Source organism: Vigna unguiculata, chromosome 3 (assembly GCF_037176805.1).
Source record: "Vigna unguiculata cultivar grain cowpea cultivar isolate G323 ecotype 2 chromosome 3, ASM3717680v1, whole genome shotgun sequence".
In the NCBI taxonomy this organism is placed as follows: domain Eukaryota; kingdom Viridiplantae; phylum Streptophyta; class Magnoliopsida; order Fabales; family Fabaceae; genus Vigna; species Vigna unguiculata.
Window position 1 is genome coordinate 59,771,382 of NC_140794.1, and position 15,752 is coordinate 59,787,133.

Here is a 15,752-nt window from a genome sequence, read left to right on the forward strand (position 1 = left end):
TTAATTTTGACACAAGATTATACTTTAATTACTTACAATTTTATTATTTGGATTGTAGTATTTAGATACACATTTAATTTTTATATACTACGAAATTATATTTTATTCACTTGCATTTTTATTTGCTTTGTTGTTGGTTTGTTTATACATCTGAGTAATTAGTTGAATCCAAAAAAGTAGTTACTAAAATTAGTAAAATAATAAAACTAAAATGTAGTTTTTTTTATTATAAATAATCATTTAAATTTAAAAAATAATAATTAGTATTAGTATTAATATTAATATAATAATAATAATTATTATTATTTTTTGTATTTTTATTTTAAATAATATTATTGTTATTATTATTATTAGTATTATTAACAATATTAATATATAATATATTAATATTATGATTATATATGATTGTTGTTATTATTAAATTTATTGATAATATTAGTAATAGTAAAAATATTAGTATAGTATTACATTTAAATATTTATTTAATCAAAATTGATAATATTTATTTTTATTTTATTTAAATATTTCTATTACAATGACCATAAACTATAAATATTATTATTAAATTTATAAAACTATAATATCATATTTATATGAGATAATTTTATATTATATTTAAATAAAAAAAAGGTACGTATAGGTTACTATTAAAAAATGTGTATTTTTTATTTCTTTTCTCTTAAAAATTTTTATTTAAAAATTAATTACACATTTTCTATAAATAATAAATATAACATCAATTATATTATTTAAAAAAAACAAAAAAAAACCCACGGGTAAGAGACTAGTTTTATATAAAAATAAATATATTTTATACAAGATAAATAATTTAAAATATATAAAAGAATATTTTTACATTATAAAAAACATTTTCTGTTGTAATGTGAGATCAATTTTAATTATTGATAATAATACTAAACCTTAATTTATAAATAAGATGTAAATTATATATAAAAAATATAAACAATTAAGAAAGTAACGTGTGTATATGCCTCCCTAAAAATTAAAGAAGAGTGTGAGATTGTAGAGAAATAAGTTTTTTGGAATAGTTAAATATTTTTTTTAAAATAAAAATAAGGGTTACGTTTAAAAAAATTAAGCATATGAAATTAGGATATTACAGTAATTCTCAACTCTTATTTAAAAATAGTTTATAAATATACTCTTGTGTGAGAATAACTTTTACAATGTAAATGATGTTTCATAGAAAATAAATTTAATTAAGTTTTAATTGTCCCTTAAATGTAAGTATTTTTTTAATCAGGTTTTTATTAATTTTTTTTTATTGAGTATTTAAAATTTCTAACTTTTTAGTTGAGTTTATGTACATTATTTTATTGTGTCATTTGATATAACATGACTATTATTTTATGTTGTTATTGTTTACGTATGTTTATATGAAAAATAAGAAAATAATTTTTTTTTTTGTGAATTTGAATATTACTTGATTATTTATTGAAAATGATTTTATTGAGTATTCAAAATTGTAATATTTTTTAATGGTATTATTGTTATCGATTAAGATTAGATAACCGTTTGATTTTGGTTCAAAAATGATTGAAATTTCAAAATCTTTTCTTTTTATTGTCAAGTTAAAGGTTTCTGGTTTGAGAATATAAAATCAAATAATCTAAATAAAAAATAAAAATTTAAGTAAAATATAATATTTTTTAAATATTTAATAAAATATTTTATAATAAAAACTCAATTAAAAATAAATAAACTTACAAAAGATCGGTAAATAGAAATTAAAAGTTTATTTTGGTGCGACTTAATCGTAGTTTGTTAAAATGGATTTGGTTGGATTGGTTTGTCAAATAGAAACAGACCAATAATTATAACCCATCCCATATAGGATGGACTAATGGACTGACTTGCCAGATCTTTTTTCTAATATTTTTAATTTGTTTTGAAATTTATTTTTAAAATTTGTTTATATATGCATATAAATTAATATTAAAAGTATATTTAATCAAATAATTTTTTTTTAAACTTTTGATTGATTAGTTAATATTTATAATTAGAGAAATTAAAATAATTATTATATTTACATGTTAAATTACTCAATTATAACTAATAATTGAAACTTAATTTATAATTTAAATTATAATACTATTATATATTTTCCTATTTAAAAAATATAATTTAGAAAATAATCTTTTATATTATTTTTATTTTATTTTATTTTTAAAAAACGAGCCGGAACGAGTTAATCCATATTTTGGTTCATTAAATTGATGGGTTGGATATGACGAGCCAAAACGGGTTGCTTGTTGAAATCTTTAACTCAATTTGTCCCTTTCAACACGAGGTGTCCGACTGACTTGTTAGTCCCAACTAGGGATGTCAACGAAGCGGGTAGGATATGTACGGGTAGTAGCTCCCTCATACCCTACTTGTTGAATAAATATTTGCCTCGTATCCGTACCCATATTCGTGCGGGTATATGTTATGTGGGTGTCCGCATATTTTTTTTTAATATGTATGAATATTCACAGGTACATGCGGGTATTTACAAAAGAAAATTTTAATATTTAACAATATATTTTAACCATAAATTTAAATAACAATACAATGCAGGACATTTATAAATTTCAAACAAAAATGCAAATAAACTATTTAAAAAGTGTTGAATGACAATTTACAAAGAAATAGAGATTTTTTTAAAACCAATTGATAACAAATAACTCATTCAATTCCAATGTGTTAGTGTTTTAATCATGTTTTTTAATTTAAATTAAAATATAGCGGATACGGGTATGGATACTGTGATACTTGTACATTGTATTGTTAACACTAACACTAACACATCCAATTCCAATGTGTTAGTGTTTTAATCATGTTTCATAATTTAAATTAAAATACAGCGGATACGGGTATGGATACTATGATACCTGTACCCGTCCTGTTAACATGCGTGTATAAAAAATATATGTACCCGTTATTCGCGGATATCCATTTACAATATTCATTTCCTACCCATTGCAGGTTTATCCAAAGATACTCACATGTACGAATTTTTTTGACATCCATAATCTCAATTCGTTTTACCACCCCTAGTTACTGGTGTTAATATTTTCAATGGTTTAACAAATCATTTTTAAAGATAAATAATTTTATATCATAAATAAGTTAAAATAAAGAAAAGAATTATGGAATGTATAAAGTGTTATTTATGAGATTCAATATGTAATGTTTTAAAGTTATCATATTGAAGTGCAAAGCGTTGCTTAAGTTACAAAAAATAAGAATATAAGTACGTGTAGCGAGCAAAACCATTTAAAACGTGTTAAAAAGAGAAAGAGGTACTAGACAAGTTATATCAAAGTTTCTTTATATATATGTGCGTTTATACTTTAAATTAATATTGTATTATAATCAATTGTGAAAAGGGTACATTTAATATAAAAATAATTTAATTTAATTAAATATTATAATACTTCATTTGATTTTAACTAATCTCCAAACTTCACTCTCAATAAACAGTTACCTTTCACTTTAATTTTATGCAAATTGATCTTTAATATTTATTTGTAAATTTATACCAAAATTTTAATTCTGTTATAATTATTTTTTTAAAACTTACTAATATTTTACAAAAAAATTTCCTTACATCTTTCAGTTAAATAATAATAACAATAATAATAATAATAATAATAGTAATATTAGTAGTAATAATCATAATAATAATTAAACAAAAATAATTTAACTCAACTGTTAAAAATTTGTGGAAAAACAATACTTCTTAAGAAGTGACTGAAGTTAAAATTTCTATATTGTAAAAAAATACTGTAAGGATATCTATCGGAACAAAATTAAAGTTCTAAGTATCGATTTATATAGATAAACAGAATATATGGATCAATTAAAATAAAATTAAAATTTGGAATTTCTTTGGATAAAAGGAGTAAGGTTTAGGGCTTAACTGTTCTTTTCACTAATCATCATGTAAAATATTAAAAATAAAAACCAAACTATACAATATCATTTAAATTGGAGTTAATAAACTTAATTTACGAATGGAGTAATTAATCAGATAATTAATGTTTACCTAAAACTTGATTATAACCACATCGAAAAATAATGATATTTTCACAACTAAATTTTAACAATTCTATCTTATAATTTAAGATAACATTATTTAAATAGTTTTAAAATATAGAAAAAATAGAAAAATGAAAAAAATGAAAAAAGGTTTAGAAAATATCAACTTAAATCATAAGATAAAATTGTAATAATTTAATTGTTACAAAATTATTTTTCCGACGTAGAGTCATGCTTGTATGTGAGAAGTCATCAAAGGCGACAACATGACAAACTTCAAAGTACTCCATGCAGACGTCAACATCTATGTTTGTAATGAGATACATATAAAAGGATAAAGAAAAAAGATCACACCTCATATTCACATATTGTTGATGTGGGTGTGGCTCACTTTCGATCGAACTTTTAACTGAGATATCGAAGAAAAAACGAAAGCCCTACTTTTCACACAAGCCACTGCACAATGTGCAATGAAGGAAGACATGCATGCATATGTAAAAACCATATGCAAAAAGTTGTTAGAGATATTGCATACATCTGGATTTTAATTTTATTAATGGAGATATAATATATTTTATTTTATTTTATTATTATCAAATATTATATATTATGATGATATATTAGGTTTTATTTTTTTTTTATATTATGGGATGTTGTATTCTATATATTGAAAAAAGTTTCTAATAGATCAATATAAAAAGTAAGAAAGCTCTCTGAGTTACTTTTCATCAAACACCTCTTGTATATTTTTTTTTTCTCATGACCAATGCGGAACTTAGACAAAATATTTAAGGGTGTCAAATTAGTTTCTTTATATGTAAATTATTTTTTCTAATTAAATAAAAAACTTTTCATTCTCTCTATTTAAACCATTTTTTTCATAAAATAATTCCCTGTATGCATTTTTTAATTTCTAATCTTTCTAATTCATTGAATTCACAAAACAAGAGTATTATAATTCCTATTACAGTTCAAGAATTTCAACTAATTCATTATCTTGCAACATAATTCGTAATGCAGCCTGAGATACAAGCATAAAATTTTACAAATTTTACCATATGAAGTTGAAAACACAAAATTCCTAAATTTCATAATTTAGTATTATACTAATTTGGGAAAAAAATATACGTAAGGTTTATGCTAATTTCATAAAAGAATTCCTAAAATTATAATTAGGGTTTATACTAATTTGGAGAAAACTTAATTTGGAGAAATATCTTAATAAGAGAATCATAAATCTAAGATACATAAAATATTGATTCATGAGAAATATCATGATAATGCGTTTTTTAATACCTCTCTTTATCTTTCTTTTTACTCATGCTTTCTTGTTGATTGATTCAGAATTAATTTTATGGCCAAAGACGAAACTTTACTATTTTTTATTAATCAATATTTATCAAATTAAATTTTATTTTACTTTTTAAATACTAAAAATATATATAAATAAAATGGTGAGAAATTTTCCAAAATTTAATATAAATAATATAAATATAATTTTAAAATATATAAAAACATATATAAAAAAATAAAATTTAAAAATTTTGGGGGATGGCTCCCCTTTGTTAATGCTCATGGCATATCTAAGAGCCATTATTTAAAAAATACAAACTATCCTAACGAAATTTTTTGGACATTCTGTTCCACCGATTATCGGGCCGCTAACGGATCATTTATTAATTTCTAGTTCCACATACGAGATGTATATACCTCAGCATGAGGGAATGTGTTGAAAATCTCACATTGACTAGAGATAAGGAAGGCAATTTCACATTGAGCTGCAATGCTCATCTTACAAACCAATTTTGTGGGATTGAATTTCTAATAAATCACTATGAAAAATAAAGAAGCTCACTGAGTTACTTTTCATCGAGCACACCTCTTATACATATTTTTCCTTCTCGTGACATATCTAATAAAAGTGCAAAGTAAACCCGATAAAAAATCAAAAGGAGAAGTTTCTTCTTCCTTTTTCCCTTTTCCACGTTTGTTTTCCACTCATTTCAATTTTCCACACCACGCTAAGAAACCTAAACATCTTTCTTAATAAACCAACAAAAACCAAACCATCACTACCCTTTATATACATATATTATTACCTCTTAGCAGAGCTTGATTAAGATTACTTAAACCCTTCCATCTTAATCGTATTAATGCTGATGAACCATGGCAACACCAGCACTGGCTTCAATAGTGCAGCAAGAGCAGCAACAAGGTGAGGTAGAAGCTGTTCCGAGCACTACTACTGGTTCTAGCGCATGGAAGTCTTCAGGATCTGTTGCTCCATTTTTTGCTGTGATGTCTGTGCTTGTAATTCTGGCTGTTCTTTCTTGCTATTTGGGTCGCAAGTGGAATCGAAGACCCAAAACACCATTGGAGAGTATCAGAGGGAGAGGGTTTTCTGGGTGGCTTAAGCGTGTGTGCCGGGAACGTATTGGCAATGATATTGAAGTTGGGGGTGTTGGGGCCAAGGTCATGGTTTGTGATGACCTTGAGGAAATTGATCATTGTACAAATGGTGAACTTGTTCACCCAAACACAACCCAAGTTTGATGCTAAACTCAAATTTGTTCGATTTCAACATTGTTAATCATAAGTCTTGTCATACCAATTGTTTTAATTCAGTAAAGTTTTTTTCTTTTTTTTTTCGAGTTTTGGTTTGAAAAACTTGGTCTAAGGTGTATTTAGTTTGATTGTGACTATTTTAAAATTGAAAGAGATATAATAATAGATAATAAAACTACATTAAAAAAAGAAAATTAAATGATTTTTTTTAAACTTTGATAAAAAAAAACTTAAATAGTTATTGTAAAGTAGTAGCATTGAGTAGAAGAAAGTCTTATTCATTTACTTAAAAACAATAATTAACGGCTATAAATGCTTTCAATAATTAGTCGAATATTATATTGATGACTTTCTCTTTCATGTAGGGTCTAAGAACAAGGCTTAATTAATCATCGCTTTCTAGCAATAAATGAAAAAAAGGCGATTTGTTGAACCAATGGGCATGGTGGTGAATTGCAAAACAACATTAATGCTAGCATGCATATGCATATGCTATAGGATACTAATTAATGCTACCATTAAGTGTGCAATTGTACATGGTGTACGTTCCAACAATAATGAACGTATGGGACAAAACCAACTGATTTTCTTTCTCTTTCAAAGAATCCAAAATGACCAGAGTTCCTAATTAAAAAAGAGTGTGAAGATAAAGCCATCTCAACCTAGCTGGAAGAGAGGGAGCATCACACTCACATGGATGGTGGTTGAAGATGCTTACTAATGAACCCTGTCACTTTCATTTTATATGTACAATACCATTCATTACTTTAGTCAAACCTTGAATTGCAAAAAAAAAAAAAACCTAATTAACATTTTAGCAGTAACATAACACACTTTTCTTAGACAAAATATATTTTGAAACATTTTAAAAAACTTAAAAATTCATCACACACAAGACTTCTCAACGGATCACATGACGGTGTGTGTGTGAAAATTTCTACGACCAAAAGTGCGACAATACAAAAACATCATCATGATTAAACCAGTGGTACTGAGAATCAAACATAGGAGATAGGAAACTTCTTGAGGACACAATAGTTTAATCTTATATAACCACCGACGCGGTTTGTGTTCCTACACAAAGCTTTTTCCTTTTTCTTCTATTTCTCGTTCCTTCTTCGTATTGCAAACTATCTCTGCAGTACCATGTCAAAGCTTGGAGTGCAGCAAGTGAAGCAACTGAGAGAGATATTTGGTCGATTTGACATGGATTCAGATGGGAGTTTAACGATGTTGGAGCTAGCAGCGCTTCTGAGGGCACTGGGGTTGAAGCCTTCGGGTGATCAAGTCCAAGCCCTGTTGGCGAACATGGATTCAAACGGCAATGGGAAAGTGGAGTTTGAGGAGTTGGTGAGGGCGATTTTGGATGACATAAACGAACAGGTTTTGGTGAACCAGGAAGAGCTCCTAGGGGTGTTCAAGTACTTCGACCGTGACGGCAATGGGTTCATAACGGCGGCGGAGTTGGCTGGGGCCATGGCCAAAATGGGACAGCCTCTCACCTACCGAGAACTCACAGAGATGATCAGAGAGGCTGACACCGATGGCGATGGCGTTATCAGCTTCACCGAGTTTGCCTCCATCATGGCTCGCTCTGCTTCTGATTTTCTTGGCCTCTCCTTCCGCTGACTCAATATTCTTTTCATTAATTCATTTTGTAGCTTCTTTTCAATGATTCAACCAAATAAGGGCTCTTGCTTTCTACTGCACTTATTGCTTCACCACTCACCACTACTACTCTTGATTTCTCTGTAAAAAGAAGATTTTTCGAACTCTGAACTGAAGAAAAATATGGAATGAATTAATTAATAGAATGATTTTACTCTTACGTTGCGAATCCTCCAACATATTTAGGTAATATTAGTAAATTTAAGACACTAAATATGTTTATTTTTTATTCAATATTATATGAAATATTACAAAATTTGCAGCATTTTTCTGTTATATATGAATTATGTGACACTTTCCCTTGATAGTGTGGAAATTCATTACTGATTTATAAAATACTAAAACTGAAATAGAAAATAAATTTATATTTGTTAAAAATAAAGTAAAATAAACGGAGAAAAAAAAACTGTTGACAATGGAAAATAAAAAAGAAAATAATTGTAAGGACAATTTAATAGAAAATATATCAAAATAAATGTTAGTCTGTAAAATTAAATAAATAAATACATTATGAAGGATAAAATTAAAATAATAATCGTAAATACAAAAATAATAATAATTTATATGCAGTTATAGATTATTATTATTATTATTAATTTGTATGAAAAAATATTAAACTGCATTAATTTTGAGATTAGTGTAATATGAAGTAGGAAAAATTATTACTCAGTCCGTTGATATGTAATTATAAGTTCAAGCCTTAAACATGTACTAGGAACAATCATGCATTTAATAATTTTACTTGACCAAAATTGTGTACTAGGAGAGAGAGATATGTGATGTGTTAAAAAAAAGTTCTTAATATTTGTATCTCATGATTATAGTTTAAGATTTCCTTAAACAATAACAAATGTCAGTTATTGAAATAACTTTACGTTCTAAATGAATAAATTAGTTTGAATTAAAAAGTTAAGGAAATATTTCATGAAAAACTAAAAACATTAATTAATATATTCTATAGAGAAAAAAAAAAAAAAAAAAAAAACTGAACTGTGGGTCATCAGTACATGGTTAGTTTTGAAAACAAAACTTTTTGACATATATGATATGAACTCTGTCGCAAAGATAGTCCATCTATGCTAGTGTTGTTTGATCTGAATCAGGGTTTGTCCTCGAAGCTCAAGCAATAACTGATTCTGCGTGATTTGTTAAGGTACGTTATTTTTCACTTTGATCATTGTTATTGTTATCGTTACATTCTCGATAAAGAAATTTCTGTACAGAAAACGTGATACGTGAATTTGACACCCAGGAACAATCAAGAGGTTTCTGTAACCATGAAATTATGTTTTTTTGTCTTATAAAGCCAAAAGATTTCTGTAATTCGATGCACACAAAGATACAGAATGTTGGGAAGAATGTGTACCATGAAAGAATGAATCAATATATTCTTCTACACTAGGATAAATCGTACATTATTGTTGACCACAGCGCTCTTTCGAATCTGGAAGCAGCCAGATTTTATATGAAAATCTTCTCAACAAAAAATACCAACGAACAGACTGCTTTATTGTGCTTCGTTTAAGGATTCATGTCATGCAGCATAAGGAAAACGCTCCTTTACCTTAAATATGTACAAGGTTTGTAACCTATCGAAAAATTTACACCCTTGTTCCTTTTTGTTTTCCTCTTACCGATGAATCCAGCTGGGACAACAACAGCAACAGCAACAACAACAACAACTATGATTACCGGTCCTCAGACAGCCCTTCAGAACGTTTGGATGATTCAAATCTCACGGATGTTGTTTCAGGTTTTGTGTATGATTCAACTCTTCTGGATGCATTGAACCGTTTGGATGCTTCCAAACGAGCTGTGAATCCAACTGTGGTGTTTCTTATCGATCGCTGTCTTACCACATTGCAGTATTCTGGATCACTTGTTTGGCCGTCCTTCCTTATCCACTGAATCATTTGATGGTACATGGGGAAGAAACGCATTTGGATGGAAGCATAGACGAAGTATGGAAGAAGGGAAGCAATGAGAATGAGCAAAGTGATGATCCAGAAATATGGTGCTGGTGCAAGAGCTTCAACTAAAACCTTATAGGCTGTGGTGGAGAAGGAAGGGTCTATGGCTCCATATGCCAAGAGGAATATATACCAGAATATGATGCTTCCCCAGATGAATATATGCTGTACATAAGTGAAGTAACTGATAGATAATGCCATTTGGCAATTCACCACCCACACAACACAGGTGTACATGGTGGCACCGAGAACTTCCAGCTCCACCACTTGACCTCCTTTGCGGAATGCTTGATGTTCCATGGTACGCATGCAGAAGAAGAATATGATGGCAGAAGTCACAACTCCATTAACTATCCAACCGATGATCCGTTTCCAGCTAAATAGAATGTTTTGAATGCCTTCTTGGTATAACAATGGAAACTGTAAAATGAAAGCAGAAGACAGGTTTCATGAGAATACAACAATCATGTTGTTTTTGACTAAATCACTGAGGAAACTAAGTTCGGAGGCCTACCTTGAGACAAAGTTTGGAAGAGACATCTTGATCAAACACTCCCAATGCAATTACAGGAAGTGAAGTGAAGAAGACATTATATAGTGACATGAACCAGTCATTGTATGCAGGTTGGCCGGAGAATGAGGCATATATCTCAAAGAAGAACAGAGTGAAGCCGAAGGCAATGTTCTTGTAAAAGAAGTAGCAGATCTGCAAAACAAAAGGTCAAGTTTGTCAAAACCAAAATAATTATAGTAACCTTAGTTGAACAAAGACTTTGCAATAGGGTGCAATCAGTGCAGATACATGCCAAATTTAGAGTCTCAAAATATTATGCAACATATGTAAAGACAAGATAAGATTTTTACCATTGATGATATCCTTCTGTAACACCAATGTCCGTGCACAAGAAGCAACCGCTCAAGAAACCGGAATTGGGCTATTGCAATGTCACTTGACATAACTGCCTGGAAGTTTTGACGAAACAGAGGAATAAAAACATAAGAGACAAGAAAGTCAAAACAATACACATTCTGGGTCGGGTTTAAAGAAAGGTATGGGAAAAAAAAATGCAAAGGTATTTGAGATTTACCTGCATGCCTTCCACACCACTGATACCAATTCCAATGTCAGCTTCTTGGAGCATTCCAACATCATTTGCCCCATCTCCAATAGCTAGTGTTGTACTACCAGTTCTCATCTTCACCAGTCTTGTAACCTGCATTATTATTTAGAAGATGAATTAGAGACTTTACCTGGAAAACCACCAAAGTAAGAGAACATACATAGCTGGAGATTTTTCTCTAAAAACAAAAAGAAAAAACTTACTAGTGCTTTCTGCTTGGGAGAGGAACGACAGCAGATAACAGATGCGCAGCCAATGGCAAGTTCAAGAAACAAATCATTTACATCATCTTCTAGTGCATATGTAAGAGACTTCCCATCAATGATCAGGGCTAAGGCCTCATATTCATCTGATGAAGAAAGTAATGCACTTGCCTCCCTTAGTTGACGAATAACACTTGCCTTAATTGCCTGAAAAATCAATAAGATTTCATCACCCCATCAACACATATTGACTTAATTGCCTGAAATAACAACCTAAAGAGCTTGCAATCATCTCATGACATGGTAAATGGCAACCAGTATCTGTTGAAAGAAGTTAAGGATCAGAGTTGTTTACCGCATCAGCAGCAGCCTTGTCCTCCATTTTCTCCAATGATTTGTTTTCTGGAGTATCTGAGCTAATTATAATTTGTTTCATTCCTTGCCTGAGTAAACTACAAGCAAATCTGCAACCACCCAAAAAGTTTTCAAATCAGTGACATCATATTGATTGTGCACATTTCTCCAAGATTTATTGATTATTTTTTAACTTACCCTATATTAATTGCTGTCTCCATTTTATCACCAGTTAAAACCCATAGCTTAATCCCAGCCTGTGCTAGCTTGTCAATGCATTCAGGAACCTGTGCAACATGAACTGATTCATAAGAACACAATATATAGAACTACTATAATGAAGTTATTAGACAAGGAAATTTTCAAAACATGATGAGTTAAAAAATGTGAAAAGGTACTAGCTCTGTTGATTATTTAAGTAATCTAAATTATATGTGAACACATTATTTAGAGCATACCCCATCTTGTAGCTTGTCTTCAACTGCAGTAGCACCAAGAAGAATTAAATCCTTCTCAATATTTTGTATTATGCTCTCAACAATCTGCTCCTGGTCTGCACTCACTAAGTTCTTGGCCTGTGTAAACTCTTTATTAAATTGATTGTACTCTTCTTCATTAAGCTCACGATATGCAAGTATCAAGGTCCTCAAACCAGAATCAGCATATTCACTGATGTGCTGCTTTGTGTTCTCTTCAAATTGCCTTCCATTCTTTGCAATTCGTTCAAACATTACACTGTGAAAGCCAGAAAAGTAAAGTAATTCAATACTATGAACTTTGAAGACAAATTGAATGATGCTTACATAGTGTATAGTGTATTTGGGATAGCCAAGTATGAGATTACAAACCTGTCAGCGCCTTTGCTGAGAAGCAACAGTTTCCCCTCCTCATCTCTTACAATTACTGACATCCGCTTTCTTGCACTACTAAACTCTAATACATTCAAGAATTTGTAGGACCTGGAAAAGTGAAATTATGTCGTTTTTAATATACCATTAAAATTTCAATTGCATATGCATAAGTATAACAAGACATTAGATGATTAAACCTTCACATTTAAGCATAATAACCTCACCTTTGAACTTTCAGGCCTGTTATGGGGTCTAATTCACGCAGTGAAATAGTTGTATGTGTCCTTTCATAAAATTCAAATCCAAGTTCCCTGGCTGCAATCACAAAAGCTGCCTCATCCGGTGATTCAGCTTCATATGAAACCTTCCCAGTTCCTTCATCAACTTCTGGTATTGCAGTGTGGCATACAGCCAGAAGCCTTAGGAAGTTCTGGATTACATTGGCATTGGGTTCTTTGATCCAATTTCCATTCATGATCCTTTCATCCAAAAAGTTAAACCCTTTAACGGATGTCTTTGATTCACGAACCTTTGCACTGTTGTTGTTTTCTCTCAACTCTTTACCAAAATCTGATTCATGTCTCGTAGATAGAGCTCTCTCAACTTCTGTAACTCCTCGACCATAAGCAACCCCAGCAATAGAACACTTGATAAATTCCATAGAATTACAAGTCAAAGTTCCTGTCTTGTCTGAAAGTATGGTGTCCACTTGGCCAAGTTCTTCATTCAAATTTGATGTACGAGCATGTGCTGGCTTGTCAGTTTCCGCATGATACATTTTCACATCCTGGTTGATGAAAATGCTTTGAAGAACCTTCACAATTTCAATGGATACATACAATGAAATTGGAATCAAGTAACTGTACAACATAAGTGCTGTCAAGAAATGCAGAATTGCAGCAGCTACTGGTTCATTAGGGTCAAAGAAAATATCGGTATCATCTGGTCTAAGGTACCATCTCTTCATTCTTCCATTTTCAATGTCATCATCTGTTGTAATCCCAAAGAATATGGACCCAATGAAAGAAATCAAAATAAGTAGAAAGAAGAGGCAGTAGATAATCTTATCCATCCTTTTCTCAATTTTGCTTCTCTTGGATGGCGGGTCTGTTGCATTCTGCATAACCTTTGTATCATGTCCAGTAAAGATTACCACACCATAAACAAAATCTGTGTTCCTCAGCTTAGAGTCCCTGAGAAGTAGCTGTTGAGGTGCAAGAGGATGCTGTTGATCCTCAATCTCCATACTTCCAACAAATGTGTACAAATTTGCATTTGGATCTTCACATGTGATGACAGCCCTGAAATTTTGAAAGCTCGAGTCTTCTTGCACCTTTGAAGTTTCTTCCAATGCTTGTTTCAGTTTCAGATTTGTCTCTCCATCAAGATTCATAGTCTCAACATAGCAAATTGCATCATCATAATTTGACGAAAGTAAGATGAGATCAGCAGGAAAAAATTCATCCTTTTCCACCCTCACTATATCTCCAACTTTCAAATCCCTCCATTTAGAATAGGAAAAATCACCACCTCCATCATGCACTTTAACTTTTCTGTTATTCATCTCTATATCCTGAAGAAATTACAAAACAATATCATCGGCCTGGGATTAATCAAGAGTAGCAGAAAACGTTATCATTTTGCTTTTTGTGAAAGAAAAAAGGTTCACTAACATTAATGCAACCCTTATTACCTATTTTGTAAAAAAAACTCTGCTCATGCCAAGAAGTAGAAAGCTATCTGACCCATGTGTAAGCATGAATTTAGCACAGAAACCCCTAACCCTCTCATAATTTCACTAACCGCATCAAATCAACTCTCATCATAAATTTCCCAACCAATTAATAAAGATTGTACTCAACACATCTGCAATCAATAGCCACATGTTCTAGTCTAGAAATAATGGATTGAATATTCCAAATTTTAGCCAAAAAGCCTATCATCCATAACTACCCATCACAGACATGTAATCTACCTAACACCCTTTGAACCAAGATGATATAAAAATTACAGAACATTACCTGTTGTTTTCTCCTAAAATCTTCAATGAACTCTTTGGCCATTGTGGCAGCTACCACAACCAGTAGAGGGACAACATTACTGACTCCAGAGTAAGGAGACACCGGAAAGAAAGACAAAACTGCACAAACGAGGAAGTAGAAATTTGCAACCCTCCTGAACTGTTCAAACAGGGACTTGGGGAGGAACGTGGCCAATGTATACTTAGTTGTTCTGACATAATTGTCTCCATAATTGATAAGACTCGCGGTGGCACGTTCAGGGTCATTGCAATACACTTTCCTTGAGAACCCAGGGCCTCCAATCAGTGAATGTTCTTCCTTCATGGAAGCTTTCCCACACGTGAATGCATGGATTCTGCCGAAGTGATGCCTCCTCCTTCGTCCCCCAGCCATGACTCAAACTCCACCAGAAGCTCTCAAACTTGTCAGATTTACCCTTCAAAGTTTCAAACCCAGCTCCAACAACTCAATGACCCTCAAAACCAGTTGTGTAAATCAAGAAAGATATGTGGCGTTGAAGCAATGAAATGGAAGCAACAAAAGAATAAAAGAGCTGAAAGGAAGTGATTTGCAGAGGGTGAGAAAGAAGTCTTAAGCACAGAGAAAGATAAAAAAACTGTTCTTTATATGTATCTGTACAAATATGATAAACCCAGAAAAGAAAAAAACACAGGTTCCCTTGTTACAGCTGAAAGGTATAACTTTGGAATGAAAGTGATGAGAAGAAACAAGGCAACCTATTATGTGTTCGATTGGGTTTGAAGCTGAATTGTGACTGCCCTCCCAGTTTGACTCGCCGTGGCTAACAAGAATAGACTTTTCAACGTGCACATGGGAATGGATCTTTCTCTTAACCCCTCGCCATACTCGCTTTTAAGACCATAAACAAATACAATTACACATTAAAAAAACAACTAATAATTATCTAATTTTTGTTTTTTTTTCTCCCTGGAAC

General features: G+C 30.8%; 2 protein-coding genes and 1 pseudogene across 2 annotated transcripts; 2 read left to right on the top strand and 1 right to left on the bottom strand.

Moving 5' to 3' along the window:
- Positions 1–6,057: 6,057 nt before the first annotated feature.
- LOC114175531 (uncharacterized) lies at positions 6,058–6,681 on the top strand. The gene has a single exon (XM_028060287.2). The coding sequence runs from the start codon at positions 6,211–6,213 to the stop codon at positions 6,595–6,597; it is 387 nt and encodes a 128-aa protein (XP_027916088.2). The 5' UTR covers positions 6,058–6,210; the 3' UTR covers positions 6,598–6,681.
- Positions 6,682–7,495: 814 nt separating this feature from the next.
- LOC114179295 (putative calcium-binding protein CML16 pseudogene) lies at positions 7,496–8,318 on the top strand (annotated as a pseudogene).
- A 1,322-nt stretch (positions 8,319–9,640) lies between these two features.
- Positions 9,641–15,647, bottom strand: LOC114177269 (phospholipid-transporting ATPase 10-like). Its single transcript, XM_028062544.2, has 11 exons — positions 14,798–15,647; positions 13,001–14,349; positions 12,774–12,884; positions 12,384–12,660; positions 12,124–12,212; positions 11,927–12,035; positions 11,572–11,778; positions 11,336–11,461; positions 11,112–11,210; positions 10,762–10,953; positions 9,641–10,667 (listed from the first exon to the last, which is right to left on the bottom strand). Exons 1-11 carry the CDS (start codon positions 15,188–15,190, stop codon positions 9,966–9,968), a joined length of 3,654 nt encoding a protein of 1,217 aa, XP_027918345.2. The 5' UTR covers positions 15,191–15,647; the 3' UTR covers positions 9,641–9,965.
- Positions 15,648–15,752: the final 105 nt, after the last annotated feature.

Bases quoted from the DNA above. Each gene is read 5' to 3' on its own strand.
- LOC114177269 (XM_028062544.2), bottom strand. From the start codon at position 15,190: ATGGCTGGGGGACGAAGGAGGAGGCATCACTTCGGCAGAATCCATGCA. The intron at 12,885-13,000 runs GTGAGGTTATTA...TCACTTTTCCAG, and splicing joins ACAGGCCTGAAAGTTCAAAG to GTCCTACAAATTCTTGAATG. The intron at 10,954-11,111 runs GTAAAAATCTTA...TTTGTTTTGCAG, and splicing joins ACAGAAGGATATCATCAATG to ATCTGCTACTTCTTTTACAA.
- LOC114175531 (XM_028060287.2), top strand. From the start codon at position 6,211: ATGGCAACACCAGCACTGGCTTCAATAGTGCAGCAAGAGCAGCAACAA.